Source organism: Scaptodrosophila lebanonensis, unplaced genomic scaffold (assembly GCF_003285725.1).
Source record: "Scaptodrosophila lebanonensis strain 11010-0011.00,11010-0021.00 unplaced genomic scaffold, SlebRS2 tig00001410-arrow-pilon, whole genome shotgun sequence".
NCBI lineage: Eukaryota > Metazoa > Arthropoda > Insecta > Diptera > Drosophilidae > Scaptodrosophila > Scaptodrosophila lebanonensis.
The window spans coordinates 2,841,001-2,856,817 of record NW_022060738.1 but is presented as its reverse complement, the minus strand read 5'-3'; the positions used below and the strand labels follow the sequence as shown (position 1 = coordinate 2,856,817).

The following is a 15,817-nucleotide window of genomic DNA, read 5'->3' as shown; positions in this document are numbered from 1 at the left end:
ATTTCGGCAATCACACCAAATGTTCTCACTGATTTAACGGTGTTTTTACAAGCGGTGGACAAGCGGTTCCATGGTGTAATGGTTAGCACTCAGGACTCTGAATCCTGCGATCCGAGTTCAAATCTCGGTGGAACCTAAGACACGAGCTAAATTTCTTGCTTTTTTTCTAACTCCTCTAATTCATGTTATAATTATTTTGTTGTTCTTTTAAGGGTATTTACGCGATAAATGCTGCAATTAGTATAATTTTTTATGTGGACAAATTAAGTTCCATACAAGTTAAAGTTGGCCGAGCTTTGGTTTCATAGGTTTGTGTACCCGCTATAGCCATTGGAAAAGCATTGTTAGTTCCTACAAAAATACACCTAAAATGCTTGGAGATAAAATTACTGTTAAGACTGCTAATTTGATTAACTATTAATAACTTAAGCACAGCTATTTGTTCTTTTTTCCATATACACAAACATAATGTTTGTGTGCAGGTGTAGACTACTTTCTATTCATGTTTGACTCTCAGCAAAGTTTTACACCTTATTTCTGTCTTTTCTTTTATTGTGAATTTGCTGATGACCAATCAACTGGTTCTATGGTGTAATGGTTAGCACTCTGGACTTTGAATCCAGCGATCCGAGTTCAAATCTCGGTAGAACCTGCAACTCAGGTGCAATCTCCTTTTTTACATTTTTAATTCTTAATGAATAAAGACGGAGATATAAGTGTATATATACAAATTAAAATATTTCTGTTAAAATTAAGTTATAAATATATAGCATCAAAATGTTTTTTAATGCTCCGAAGAGGGTGCACCATAAAAATGCATCTGGCAAAGTCCCGGCACATCGGTTCTATGGTGTAATGGTTAGCACTCTGGACTTTGAATCCAGCGATCCGAGTTCAAATCTCGGTAGAACCTCAGACGCGAAGCTCTGCTTTCTTTATTTTTTTTTTTAATTGAGGGAATCATTTTTCGTTTTATCCGGGTTCTTAATATTTAAAAAATATGCGAATATTTTAAATTTCCAGAATATTAAATATTTTATTTGTGTGCTTTTTATGGGAACTTTGGAAAAACAGTAAAAAAAATAAGGCGAAATTTGCAACGTATCCATAGAAAATTAAAAAATTATTTGTTTCCTAGAAACTAATATAAAGAACAACCAGAAAATGAAGTAATATGGGGCGGACAATCCAAAAAACTTTTACAATTCGTCACAATTATTAATTACCTATGGATTCTGCGCATACATTTTTGATAACAGCCCATGCAAGAAATACGATTGTATGTATATATGCTATATGACGACAAATACTGCATTTGGTAACGAGATTGTCAGTGGTTCCATGGTGTAATGGTTAGCACTCAGGACTCTGAATCCTGCGATCCGAGTTCAAATCTCGGTGGAACCTGAGAAATTAACTTCTTTTTATGTTCTCATTTTTACATAAATTATAAACAACTCTATTTTTATGTACAGATGTAGTGCAACATATGTAGTGAAACAAGTTTTTAGTATTCGTTTTAACTTTCTGTATAGTTGCTATGCATTTGTGTTAACTCAAAACCATTTTGTGGGTTTGTGTATTCACTAGCGGAGCTGCCATATCATGCTATTTAAAGACGCAGCGAGCGCGTGATATAAATAACCTAGAAGGTATAGTATTAAAGTCTGCAAGTTTTGAACTCTCGTTACAATAAATTCCGCGTAAACACTCCATAAGGACTGTCATTTGATTTTTGTGCACTCTTGTCCACAATGGCACCCACCATTACTGTATAAGAAATTGGTAGCCATGCGCGTGCTTTATATTCAATTATTTATCAGCTTACTTTGAGCGCCGGCGTTATATATAGTGCAAAATCAAATACTTTCGCAATTGAATACTCAAGTAGCGGCATTTTTGCATTTAATTGCGGGGTAACAAATGACAAAATGCAAACGCTACGAGTAGGGCTCATTGTGACGTCATTTTGAAGAGAACACCGAAATACGGACCTGCGCAATATCATACCTTCTAGGTATTTGTATAATGTGCAAGCGAGTTGGCAGGGCTGTCTGACAGCCAGCTGTTCTGGCATTTTATCACAGCGTTCTTGTTGTACCAACACCAGCCGCCTTAATCGCTTTGTTTCTTGTGTTTGTGTACTGTGCCATTGTTCTGCGGCCAAATAAACACGATAATAATAAATAATAAGTGAACAGCAGCAAAATGCCATGAGTAGGTTAATGCGAAATGGCCATTAAATTATTATAACCCCAGTTTGTTATCGTACTTGTCGTCGATGATGGTCGCTGCCGCAGCGAAAAGTGCGCGCATTAAACATTTATCAGAAGCGTTTCAAAAGTGACGACAACGACGCAAAGGGCACCAAAACAAAATTCGTTGCTTCCGTTACCTTTGTTCTATGCGTCAATCACACAGGTGCAAATATCGTGTCGTGTTTTTGTTTGTACGCAATTATGTTGAAGCGTTCGCTAAAGCTTCTAATTGCAATTTTTTTGAGTTTAATGTTCACCATCTCATTAGTTAAGATTGTGTTATTGATTTGGTCATCGTATCCCGGCGAACACAGCGAGCCCAGCGTCGACGAGTGGCTGGAATCGGAAAATTTGGCTGCATATAAAAAGCTATTCCGCGATAAAGGTAAGTGCAGGTTTAGCATATGTACATGCATACTACATACATATATGCTTATTATCAAAGAGCCAAATGCAGCTGCAGCCTATACCTAAAGCCATTACGTTCACAACAACTTATTTAAATGACAACAGCAAACTTGCTAATTAACAAGTTTCTGTTTATGTTTTTTTTCGTTTCTCATCTACGCCTGCAAGCTCGCGTTTGTGTGAGAGTGCACTCGAACTTGTCGCTTTGTTGACTATTGTCACGCCTCAGTGTGTGTGGGTGAGCTTTGCCTGCTGCGTTTCTGAGCCCATGGCACGTGCTCATTTAAAAATAATGCTGAAGCTTTTAAAAGCTCTTCTTAGAGACAGTAAACGTAAACAAATGTGTTTAATATTTTTAAAAAATCCAATAAAATCCTAAATCTGCTTTCACCACCACACACACACACACTTCTTGTATGCATATGCATGTATGCGCAAGGCAGGTTCTACCGAGATTTGAACTCGGATCGCTGGATTCAAAGTCCAGAGTGCTAACCATTACACCATAGAACCGCTATGTTAGGTGGTGGCCGGGGTGTTTTTTTGGGTTCCAGCTTCAGCGGGGGGGGGCCAAAAGATACCGGAAAAATTGTTAACCAAACAATTGTTTCTAAAAATACACTTTTATTTGCAATGCCGGGTGATGTTAATATACGCAAAAGAAAATATTAAAATTTAAGCTTAATAGCCAGGTTCTACCGAGATTTGAACTCGGATCGCTGGATTCAGAGTCCAGAGTGCTAACCATTACACCATAGAACCATCACGTGTTTAGCCTTGAAAATGCTGTCTCTTGAGCTGAGCCGTTTTTAGAGCCAAATTTTAGCAGTAGGTGGCGCGAGTGTTCCTCCATCTTGTGGAACGTATCGAAAAAGAAGCAATAAACTAGAACTTAACGTTTATTTAGGAAATAGAAAATTATATTAAAATATTCCTACTGTGGGACTTTAATAGAAATGATTTCGAATTTTCAGAAGGCTATACCTTCCTTGTTTTCAAAAAGGTCATAATAAAATTGGTTGTATAATATTTAATAGGTACATTTTAATTTGCTATGTTTGTCCTTATCGGTGGATTATCGGACATTGCCTAGAGAAAGAAAATTTGGGTTGCTTTCTTCAACGCTGCACAATTCATTATACAGAACATGCAACTGGAGCTTTCGGTGATTAATTGTAGACTTTTGCTTGTTTGTGGCGCAAATTTCTGCACAATATAGCGTGTATTGGGTCCAACTTTCGTAATAATTAAACAAAAAGCCAATTAAACACAAAGCGCAACGTACACGTATGTGTGTAGCTGTAGTGAAATATTCATAAGCGCGCCAAGGCGAAACACCTGCTGGAATATGACGCTCAGAAAGTTTTCAATTGGCAAAAGGATGCGACTAAGGCTTTTAGAGCTTTTACTCCGAAAACCACGGCTCGGGTTTGTGTGGCCCATTCACAAATTACTGGCGAGCGAAGACGACGAAGGATAGGACGAACAATCCGAGAGAGATGGACGGTACGAATGGTGCAAAGTTCGGACCTTTTCTGTGTCACAACAAATGCAAGGCTTGTCGTTTGGTAGCATGTTTCGGTATAAAATCAATCGTAAATGCCCTTAAATGCTCAGTTTTGGTTTTACTTTGAGCGCGCTAGTTTATACACGCGAGTGCACGCGTTATAGTTTTTTGGTAGAACAAAAAAAATTAATAAAAATAAAAACACCATAATAATAACACAAGTACAAACAAATAGGACAGGCTTAGACCGGAAGTGCCTTGAAGCATCGCCATTGTCAAATTAAAATAACCCTGCAAAATTATTCCTTTGCGTATTAATCTACTCCGTGTATAAATTGCTATTATTATTTGCTGTCTTGTTTATTTGTCAAACAATTCGTGACTACTTTGACAAAACCTGAAACAATATAACCCTAACCTATATTGTGTTTTCATGTGAGAGTGCGTGAGCATGCACGTGGCGAAAAAAAAAACATAGTCGATGACAAAATACTCTTCACGCTTTCATAGTTCTAAATACACTAGTGTTACTACGATTCTTATAAATTTATATAATAATTTAGCTCGCACACAGAAAAAAAGTGCCAAAAATGTTTTACAAACTTAATTTTTTAACAATTAACATTTTATAAACGTTCTAAAAACTAATGTAATGTTGCTAAATTTTGAAGCAAACACTGAATATAATTCATAACTTGTTTGTACACATGAGTAATTGTAGTACATGAGTAATAAATTGAGCAATTAGCTAAATTATAGACCGCCCAGCTCGCCATTGGATACATTTTTTAATTGCAAGAACATTCTGAACAGACAGCCCTTGCATGCGATACTCTTCTTAGATGGTTCGTTCTGTGAATTATACACATAAATACATATACATACATATGTATGTATGTATCGCGAATATGCACATATTTGTACTCTCTGGCAGAGCATTTACTAAGCCGGCCTGATGCAATGGAGGCCTGCTAATCACACAAAACATAGCGCCACACTTCTAATAGCTAATGATGCATAGCTAATCCTCCATAATTCGTGTGGAAAACAGAGCAGCAACAGCAGAAAAAAGAAGACAAATTTGGCAGCGAGCAATTTTCCACTTTTGGCATATTAATTTTTCATTGTCAGTGTGTTTGTGTGCGCGTGTATGTGTGTGTGCGTGTGCGTGGGTGTGTAGGTTGGAATTTTTACGTTTCTTTTCACTTCACGCACTTTCACGCTCCAATGCGCACGTGTTTTTTATGGGCATTAACTGAGGCACTGGTTGGCTCGTCTCCTTCACTTCCTCGTGTCCGCCGATATCCTGCCTAAATAAAGCACATATAGCACATATGTGTGTAAGTGTTTGCGAATGTGTGTGTGTGTGTGTGTTGTCATAATATTGTGTCACTGTCACTAGCAACTGACACTGTCAAGCTGTTGGTCTTCTGCTCATAAAGAATTAATTGCCAATTAATTTTGATGTCACTCTTATACGCCATCCCGTTTGCTCTTGTCTTGCAATTGACGTGTCCACTCGTGTCCACTTGAATTTACTTTGTGGCCGTTTCTGTTTCTGTTTGTTGTTGGTTTTGTTGTACTGCTCGACTCTACAGAATGACATTACTTTCGACCCAGGCTGCTGGCATACTAATTAATGAGTGGGCGACAACGGTAAGGGGTCATACCTATGTACACGTATACTTGTATAGTATGTAGGTCATGTGGTCAATTATGCATAAAACGGCATTGGGGATTAACTGTAGAGCATTATGTTTTGTTAAAATTGTGCTTTACAGGGTTCTCTCAAGTGTTTAATCGTTGTTTCTGTAGCATCTAATTGCATACAAATAACAATATAATCATAGATAAATAATTTCTTAGGCAGAAGTAAATTTAGTTTAATTTGTGTTTTCATTTAATTTATATATTTTTTCAATACCAAGGAGGTATACTTGTATAAGTTTCTAAAAATATTGCCATTATATTCTTAAGACAACCATTTCTTGAGTATCTTAAAATTTAGGGATTAACATTCACGGATCTTCCAATAACGACCTCGACATCTTTCAATGCTTGGAATAAAGTAACAGAAATTATATTTTTATGACGAGTTGCATTGTATGAATATAAATTTTTAATTACTTAATTGCCAACCGATTATTTCTTTCACTACTTTAGAAAATCGTTTTAGTTTTATGTACATCTTGGATATGTTTGGAAAGAATTCAGCCATAAAAACTGAGAATTTCTGAATATTTCTTTATAGTATTGCATATCAAATATCATATCAAAGAAATCACTTGTATTTTTCATAAAATATTCACTGTATTAGCTAGCCTGGGAATTTCTGGCCAATACATACATAATTATGTATTTATTTTTTTATAAATGTTTCCAAAGCTTTCTATTTTTAAATGCCTGAAAACTCTCCTAAGATACTTAATATAAAATATCTGCTTTAAAGCCAATTGCAGGCTAAAAAAATCTTCTAAAAATGTGGTTTTATTCAGGTTCCACCGAGATTTGAACTCGGATCGCAGGATTCAGAGTCCTGAGTGCTAACCATTACACCATGGAACCGCTGAAGATCAGCGAGCTTCGCGCTATATGTGACTTGTCTCCATAACGCTTATCAGTTGCTGTCTATTAAAAATAAATCGCTTGACCAAGCCTAAAATTTCGTAAGCGATTTGTAAAATGAAAAGCAAACGCAAGCATTTCTCAACGAACTCAAATAAAAGCAAAAGCCCAAACCCCTTCGCAAGCATTACTCCTATAAATACAATTTATTTATACTTGCATTTGTATTAGATATAAATATTACGTCATGCTCGAAATTCGAGACCACTGAACATGAACAAAACAAATGGACGAGTTGAACATTTTACAAATATCTAAAGTGAAATGAATTGGTTGGCCATAAAAAAGCGAAATCAGACCGAAAACAGGAAAAGTATAGGCAAAAAGGTCCACTTAGTTGTGTTGAGCGGAAGCATTTAGTTTGTGCGACAGAGGAGGAAATAATTGTTTTGGGCAAACATTGAGCAATGTCCGTTTGAAACAGGCGAAGGCACTTGGATTATTTTTTTGCTCGAGTTTCGTTTTTCCTTTGCTAGTTTTTTCCAAGGAAATTGAACGGAAATAGTGTTTATGTCGTTGGGTTGAGTGGAAAGGCAAAGCGAGTGTAGAGTCCAACAGGGCCGAACTGAAAAATGAAGAACTAGTCATGGTTTGGGAGAATGTTTATGTGCAGCCCATCAATGCTTACTACGAGTATGAATCAGTGTTTGTGCAAAACATGCTAAACCGGTTAAAAATAGCTTGAGACCAACAACAAGATACTCCTATTCAAAACCGGCATCAGCAACAAGGCGTTGTGTTTATCTTTGATGGGCCAAGTATTTCATAGAGCTCGATTCCCGAAAACTACCCAGAACCAAAGTAATTGCCTGTGCTGCATATATAATTAATGTTTCTACATGAAACTATTTAGGGCAATGAGTTGTGTGTTATTTATTGCTTAACTAATCTCAGTAATACCTCTCTAATTTGTGGCACGCTTTTAGTTGCAACTAACCAACATTAATTCCTAAACTTCATGGCAATTTTTATTATGTATATAGTACGTTAATACTCCTATTCGTGAGTGTTCATGTATGCCTCGAGCTTACTTCCTTTCCGAAGCGAGTACATACCCTGGATTTATTCAGTTACACGTATTGAAATAATACTCTAATTATTTTATTGCATCCAAAAGAAACATTGACGTGTCATTTATTGGACCTAAATTTCAAATTTTTCATTGTACTTATATATGCGAAACAGTACTATAGCTCAATGCATTTTCTTTCCCGAACTTATTGAGTTAAGTCACCCTAGTTTTTATAGTTGATGAAATTTGTCATTCAGACAAACACACACGGGCGGACAGACAGACTCGTTTTGTCGTGCTGATCAAGATTATTTATTATTTGTGATTATTTATGGTTGTGACTGATTGATTTCATAATATTCTCGTACCCTTCACAGGGTATAAGAACGGGATATTTTGATAATAACCTTGTAGGTAGGGTAACTATCGGCATCCTCGCATTGCTGTTAGGTTTGCTTTCTGATGCCTTACTTAAGGTTTCGTTTAGCCCTTCACATATTTACTAATCTAGCGTTGAAATACTAGAGCTGTCTTGCCAGATGGTTAAATTCCAGTTATCAACATCATTTTAAGGAGGATAAAAAAGCATTTTCACGAGCATAAAAACTGCATTTTGAGGAGCATAAAAAAGCCAATCTCAGGCTGATACCCTACTTACTCAAAAGTCAATTTTTAAAACGCTGCAGGTTCTCGTGACTTCAACCAGATCCTCAATCGTCACCCGGTGAGACAGCGCTCGGAACTCTTGAAACCTTTTGAATGCAGAAGTTCCATCTTCTGAATTGTTTAGCTGTAGCATAAGTTAAGGATTCTCTTTATCTGTACTCCTTGCGCGAAGTCTATCTTTAGGATCTTGAGGGCTTCTTTGCTCTGCGTTTTTTGTCTGCGAACATCTGCAGTTCTAATGCGTGGTGGTGCGACCATATCCATTTGCCCGGGGGAGTTCTTCGGGACCTTAGACACACGAGTTGATGTATGGAACATTTTTTAGAATCACCAAAAAATTTTACCAGCTTTAAGATCAACTATCCTTTTGGCATTTGTTACTCGTTTTAATGCGTGCCAACTGCTAATGAATGCTAATTACATTTAAACCTGCAACTACTGCAACTGACCCTCACACCTCTTAGCCATACTTATAAAGCGAAGGTGACAATAACAGTATATAGACATAGCCATTTCAGAATTCCTCCGCTTACTATTAACCATCAGCCCAAGGGGAGCCCAGATACTACCTATGAAGAAACCATCCACTATGTCGGAGGTCACGATTTGCTCCAACTACTCTGGACAATACAGACGAGACGCATAATACATACACATACATATATTTACATATGCATGTTTGTAGGCATGTGTGTGTAAATTACAAACCGCACAGTTAGCCAGCCATTCGGCTTTTTGTCTCAGCCCGCTCTTTTATGTACGAGTACTCGTACATACATATGTATGTATGTATGTATTCCACCATTGTACATACAATGTGCAATTGTGCAATTGCTTCTGTTGCTGTACTTAGTTGCAAATGTTGTTGTGTTTGTGCTTTGTGTGTTTTGTGGCCTTTGTAGGCCAAGCCAGAGCAGATGGCAGGAAGCTGCGTCCGCCATCTCGCTCACTCACACACACATACACACACATACACACATACACTTGCCTGCAACTTGGCGATGTGGCGCGCGCGCCATTTTGAACGCAATTGTGTTGTTTGTTTTTACTGTGCTCTTAGCCGCGGACTCTCGGCAACTACTTGCGGCCTACAGTGTTAGAGCCCATATGACTGCCCTGCCCCTGCCCCAGCCCCTGCCCCAGCCTCTGCCACTGTGAGTTCTGCTCGCCGAAAATCCATTTGTTTTCTGGTTATTGTTGTTGTCAGTGGCATTTGTCAAGCACAATTATTATAATGCAGCACCAGCAGCATCAGCAGCAGCTTCTGCGCATGCCGTCTCGTTCGCACTCACTACTCCAGCTTGCCACAAATTATCATATTGTTGTGCTTTTCGGCTGCTCCTCTACGGCCACTGTCCTTGAATGCGTAAAACAAAATGAACGCTAATGCGAATCTTTTTGCGCATTTCAACACAAAAAATACATAGTTTCCTTACATAACATTTGACTAAAAATAAAAAAAGAAGAAGAACATCATACACAATTTTAATGTTAACGTGCCTTTACATACTTGTATGTATGTACGATGCATCTTAGAAGTACAATTCTTTAATGTTTTTATATCAGACCTGGCCCTTTCTAGACTTTAAAGATACTAAGTTGGCCATTTTTGTTCGACAACAGCGAACAAAATTATAGACAAATCATAATATTTGTAAAAAAAAAAAACAATCGTGGATGCATCTTATTAAATGGAGATGGACATTTTTCATCTTCATTAAAATACTTATACTTGTGAATACAAACTCCTTCCATCCAGGGGCATGGAGCTGGAAACTTCAACATTTTTCTTAATACAACTGCAATGTCTACATAATATTTAAACTACAAAAATGAAATGCAGTACATGCGCAACTTTTGGCTTCTTTTATTTTTAACATACTTGCTCACTTCCATTAGCATACAGAAAGCATTTTTAAGCTGAAAGGGCAAGAAATGGCGCACTAAAGAAATTTGCTGTCGTAAAAGCTTCAGTATCATGCCTATATTTTGTCGAACAGGCGCACATATATACATATGTATGTATATAGCATACATATATACCCATTTATTATACAAGTTATGACTAAGTAGGAGGATGGTCTCAACTGACCCCCATCCTTCTTCAAATCTGCACGCTTGTCTGTCTGTCTGTCTGACTGTCTGTTTGTATGGTTGTTTGCTTGTCTGTTGGCCATGTTTGTCTTTCGCTCGTAAAAAATGGCAAGCGAAATATACTTTAGTTTTTATATACACTTACTCCATGTACATACATATGTCCATACTTATGTATGTATGTATGTGAAAAAACAAAAGGCTGCGCTGCTTCCTGCCATAGCCACAAAAATGTGCGCTAAAGGACTTCAGGCCGCTAGGCGACCCTAAAGCAAATGAACAGCTCACTTTCATTACAAATTCCGACAGCAAACACACGTACAAACAAACAAGCAACAAACACACACACACACACGCCCATAACGGCACACAAACTTTGTCAGCTCGCATTATAAACATTGACATACGTACTCGTATAGTAGTATGTAGTACATACTTGTACATACATATATAACCAGACATTCGCAGGTTAGCGAACAAGTGCGGCAAAACAAAAATGGCGCCATCAATGACGACTCGCTGATGATGCCGTTGATTGCGATGATGACTGTAATGATAATGATGGCGATAATGACGATGCTGATAATGAGGATGAAGCTGCCGTGTTTGCCACTGAAAAATTATTCACTAACAGGCCCGCATCATTTTTTGTTTGCTTACAAACACACACACACACACACAAGATCAATATATATATACATATATACTATTTGTTATTTATGGGCGAAACAGGATAACAGATTTGAAATTTAGCATCAACACAGGTATGGGTATACAAGTGATAGTTTAAATTCCGAAAACTTTTTCATTGCAAATCAAAATTAATTCATTAGAGATGGTTTTGACAATTGAGGACGTTTTCTTTTTGCGACCACCATTTAAATATTAATCTGCTTCTCGGTGGTGCATTTTTAAGGTATGTACCTGTATACATAACTTATAGCTTTACTGTTCCGACGTCAGTGCTTTGTATTTGGATATGTTCCCTTAAAAAAGGTAGTGGTGGTTTAAAAAGTTATGCCAAATAAATACTCGTACAATTAATTTTAACCTCAGTTTTTGGAGATGTTCCCCAACTCGACACAGCCAACCTAGGAATATGTGATTGAAATTTGTCCTTTTCCAATCCCCGGCTCAAGTACCCTTCGCCCTATTGGTAAAGTTTTCTGCGCTCATTAACAGCAGTAGCCTGTGAAACCATTAGAATGGACACTCTGTATCTCCTGTCGTTATATTCCAAATTGTAGTCAGTGCTTTAGTACTAGATTGTACTTGCTTTTATTGCAAGTAAACCGTTCTTGAAATCCCTTCATTCAAGAGTTATGTACCCCTGTGCTTGTGTGTCACGTTTTAGCCTATAATTGTCTTGTAATCAATAAATAAATATATAAAGTGTTTTTTTTTCTCAATAATCTGTATAAGTATTTATTTAAGCAATAAAGCAGGCGAAAAGAGTTACTATATTATACAAGTATTGGATGATGGTGATCCAACATAGGATACTTTTCATTTATTAGATGCTTGGGCGACCAGTGTGGCTTGTTAAGCCAATATTAATATGTTTGAAAAGACTGGCCACTGACCATCCCTAGCCATGACCTACAATAATAATTAGAAAATTCGCCACAAAAATACAGAAAGACCTACAAATTTGATTGTGTTGGATAATAAAGGTATCCAAAAGTATGAATGAAGAGGCTGACACACCAGTCAGCCAGAGGAAAGCTGAATACGATTTTAAGAACTTATTGGAGCATGATTGATAGAGCACTTTCTAAGATGTCAGCGTAGCCATCAGAGCAACCACTATCCCTATTGCTGGCGTCCTAATTCCTTTACCGAACATTTTGAGAACTTTGAAAACAAAAAAGTTTTTATATTCAAGAATTTAAGATCCATGAGTTTCCAAACTGAAACTTTTTTGTAAAAAGCGTTTAACATTTTGTCTAGTCCTGCAAAGTCAAACATTCTGCCTGCGTCTCGTGCCTGTCCTCTCCTCCAGAGCGCTCCAATCTAAACTGTTTAAGTTAGGTAGAAAAGCAAACAAAACATACAAAGAAAACCCTTAGCACACGCATGTGGACTGTGGGGTTGGCAGGGGGGTGGAAGGCAACCGATGTTCAATTGTTTACCAACTTACAATGTATAGTACAATAGAGGTTGTTTGGTAGTTGTTGTTGAGTCTTGAAGATTGTGTTGTCAAAACAATCGCCTGTATATTGCTGCTGATGCTGCACTCTGGTGGCCGCCCACCACACGAAGACGTTTTGAAAACGCTTTTAGCACAGTTTCCTCTTAAGCTCCTTGGCCGTAGAGTAGAAAGGCCAAAGCTAAACGTATCATAATGTATTCCTAGAGCCATTTTGGTGGCCTTCCAAGATAAGTACATCAGCTCTTTATTTTGTTGCATTTTTAATACCAGTAGATCAATATTAGTAGTTGGTGTTGGTTCGCTCTTGGCCCGACATTATAAACTACATTCGACATTCGGCGACATTTTGGGCTTGCATACGAAATGTGTGGAGCAGCAGTGCTGTTGTTGTTGTTGTTGTTGCTGTTTTGTTTACTATTGTTGTGTTGGTAATTGGTAGTTTAAAATAATGGCGGTGCTAATGGCGGCTATTATGGGGCGTCGTTAAGAGCAGCGGGTGGTTTGGTCCGCAACAGAGGGACAAGAGTGCCAGGAGAAAAAGATTAAAAAGTTAGCTAATAATATAAGTATGTATCTATGATTTGTTTAGACCGTAACAAAAGTTTGTTAGTTTTTCAACAAGTTTATTTAATCACTGTTTGGCTAAGAACGCGTATGGAACCACACTGATAGTCTAATCATCATTTACTTTGCTTTATGAGTCTCTCCGTGACTGAAACTCTGTATTCAGACCTGATTCTTTTTAATAATGTGAACTTTCAATACTTAAGAATTGAAAATACTATTATGTTATTCATCAGATTGTGTGCTTTACACTCGTCTAAGCCAGCAGATGGAACCCTCTGTTGAAAGTCTTCAAAATTTAAGTTTTTTTGTACCCTTATGGCAACCGTACAAGTATATATAATATTTACATACACACACATACTATCTAATGCTTTTTCAACTTTGACGTTTCTCCTTTTTTTTTATAATGTAAAACTTTCTCAACTTCTCTTTGAAACTTACGCAAAGTGGCGCGCCCGACACTCGCAGCTATTCATGAAATATGTCCGAACTTTTTACAAAAACTTTTTTAATAAATTAAAAAGCAAAAAATATACTCGTAATAATAATATACAACGACCACGAAGCGCCGTTGTCATAAAAAACGAAGCGCAAAATGATTTAGATCTTAAGTTGTAAACAATTTGAATAAGGATAAGAAAATAAATATCAAAAGCATAACTTAAACAACGACGCGTACAATAAATATTGCAAAAATATTATATACCTACGAGCTGTACAAGCATACTGTATAAGAAAATCAACAAAATGTGGTCACCCGAATCGGAAATAAATTCCATTGCCATGGCCACCACAATGCGCCATTCGCAGTCCTCGTCGTCAGGTGAGTTCACATGGAAAATTGCACAAATTGCAGAGGGGTGGGCGGGGGTTGGCGACTCAGCCAACAAGAAAATTGCAAGCCACGCAAATGCAGATACCAATTGAATCGCTTTTCACAGTCCACAATATTTTGGCTAATGCGAAAAGTGTGCACATTTCTTGGACTTCACTCAAGAAGCATGCACAATTTTAAATTGATCCAGCACCAGATGGTCGTATCCAGCTTCTCGTTTTTTAACTTTTTATTGGTTTTGGGTACTTTTCTAATGAATGTGGCTCGCTGAAGGCCATGGTTGATAACCAACTAGAGCAATATACGTCATATATGCTGAGAAAGAGTATAGCTGTACAGCTTTTGGAAAACTACAACTACATAACTCATGAAAAAAGCAAGCTCTGTTTGGAGTTTTGCTGGCTTTGCAACTCCATTTGAAATCTTTAGAAGCGTTACCAAAACCAATAAAGAGAGAGAGAGAGAGAGAGCGCTTCTTATTATTCCGATCGATTGAGATGGTTATTGTATTGATCGGTATTGAAACTTGCTTTCAAAATATTCATTCTGATTTAAAATACAACTTGAAAGTTTTATCTTCGTCTGCATCGAAGCTATGTACCCTTTACTATACCTTGCAACAAAACTCTATATAACGCGAATACTGTTTTCGTACTACCCCATCAACACTTAACAAGTTTTAACAAGCTATATGATATAGCGGTCTGGCACGGCTGGTCTTGACATATCATGTCAGTACCTGTCAAAAAGAAGCCTCGATAGCCTCACAGCCTTCAAATCGGGGGAAGTAGGAAACGAAACGGACAGACATTACGATCAGATTTTTTCTCCACATAATGATCATAAAGTCATATGCATAACATATGTATGCTTGAAGTCTATTAGACTTCTTTCTAGGTGTTACAGACTTAGGCAACAAGAGTATTATACCCTTGCACTTTTAAGTTAAGGTCATGGAGAGACGAATGTAATATGGCAATGGCAATATCCGTCCGAGCTTGGATTTGGAACTGACACACTATAAACAATATACCCTTCCACTTTTCAGTGAAGGGTATGCAAATCGTTCACTTGCAAATCAATAGATTTATACAGCCATTCAAAAGCCAGAGTCCCTGCTTTGGTATAGTCACAATGATCAATCGTATTTGCCTAGAAGAGAGGTGAAAGCTCTGTTACCTCATTCCCTTACATAATGGATATAGTTTCAGAACAAGAATTTTTTATTTTAGACTACTTCAGCAGCCGCGAATGGTTTTCGCTTTTCCCATTTGCATACATACTCGCACATACAAGTAGTTGGTCCTTTTCCTGTGGCTGCCAATGGAAAGGAGGTTCATTGTTTGATTTGCCGCCGAGTCGCGCTTGATTTCGTTGGCTGCCTTGAACTTTTGCCACGCTGATTAGAAAAACGCAATTGCAACTTCACTTCAAGAAGGAGGAAGGAGAGGCTAAATAAAAATGCTCTACACATATACACGTACAAGTATTCCCGTTGCTGCCAGTACTCCACTGATTAAAATAAAATACAGCGAAAATTTGGTTTGCGTGCCAATGACATAACCTCAAAGTGAGCCATGCCCAACGCAAATGGGCAGCAAAGTGCCGTTATGCACGTAATCTGAGAGCCAACTTGTGTGTCCTTCACACACACACACACACACACACCCGCACTAACACACACACACAGACA

The 15,817-nt window shown here is 37.6% G+C and overlaps 1 protein-coding gene and 7 non-coding genes across 9 annotated transcripts in view; 5 read left to right on the top strand and 3 right to left on the bottom strand.

Annotated features, from left to right (window-relative positions):
• The first annotated feature begins 64 nt into the window (after positions 1–64).
• On the top strand, positions 65–136 carry Trnaq-cug. Its single transcript has one exon. It is a non-coding gene; the product is annotated as a tRNA-Gln (tRNA).
• Positions 137–580: 444 nt separating this feature from the next.
• On the top strand, positions 581–652 carry Trnaq-uug. Its single transcript has one exon. It is a non-coding gene; the product is annotated as a tRNA-Gln (tRNA).
• A 189-nt stretch (positions 653–841) lies between these two features.
• Trnaq-uug lies at positions 842–913 on the top strand. The gene has a single exon. It is a non-coding gene; the product is annotated as a tRNA-Gln (tRNA).
• A 422-nt stretch (positions 914–1,335) lies between these two features.
• On the top strand, positions 1,336–1,407 carry Trnaq-cug. Its single transcript has one exon. It is a non-coding gene; the product is annotated as a tRNA-Gln (tRNA).
• A 786-nt stretch (positions 1,408–2,193) lies between these two features.
• Positions 2,194–15,817, top strand: part of LOC115630427 (apoptosis-resistant E3 ubiquitin protein ligase 1) — a 32,415-nt gene continuing 18,791 nt past the window's right edge. For both annotated transcript variants that reach the window (XM_030526982.1, XM_030526981.1), the window contains exon 1: positions 2,194–2,643. In XM_030526982.1, the coding sequence (XP_030382842.1) occupies positions 2,460–2,643 (184 nt within the window). In that variant the 5' untranslated portion in view covers positions 2,194–2,459. The remainder of the gene's footprint in view (positions 2,644–15,817) is intronic.
• Trnaq-uug lies at positions 3,108–3,179 on the bottom strand. Its single transcript has one exon. It is a non-coding gene; the product is annotated as a tRNA-Gln (tRNA).
• On the bottom strand, positions 3,357–3,428 carry Trnaq-cug. The gene has a single exon. It is a non-coding gene; the product is annotated as a tRNA-Gln (tRNA).
• On the bottom strand, positions 6,667–6,738 carry Trnaq-cug. The gene has a single exon. It is a non-coding gene; the product is annotated as a tRNA-Gln (tRNA).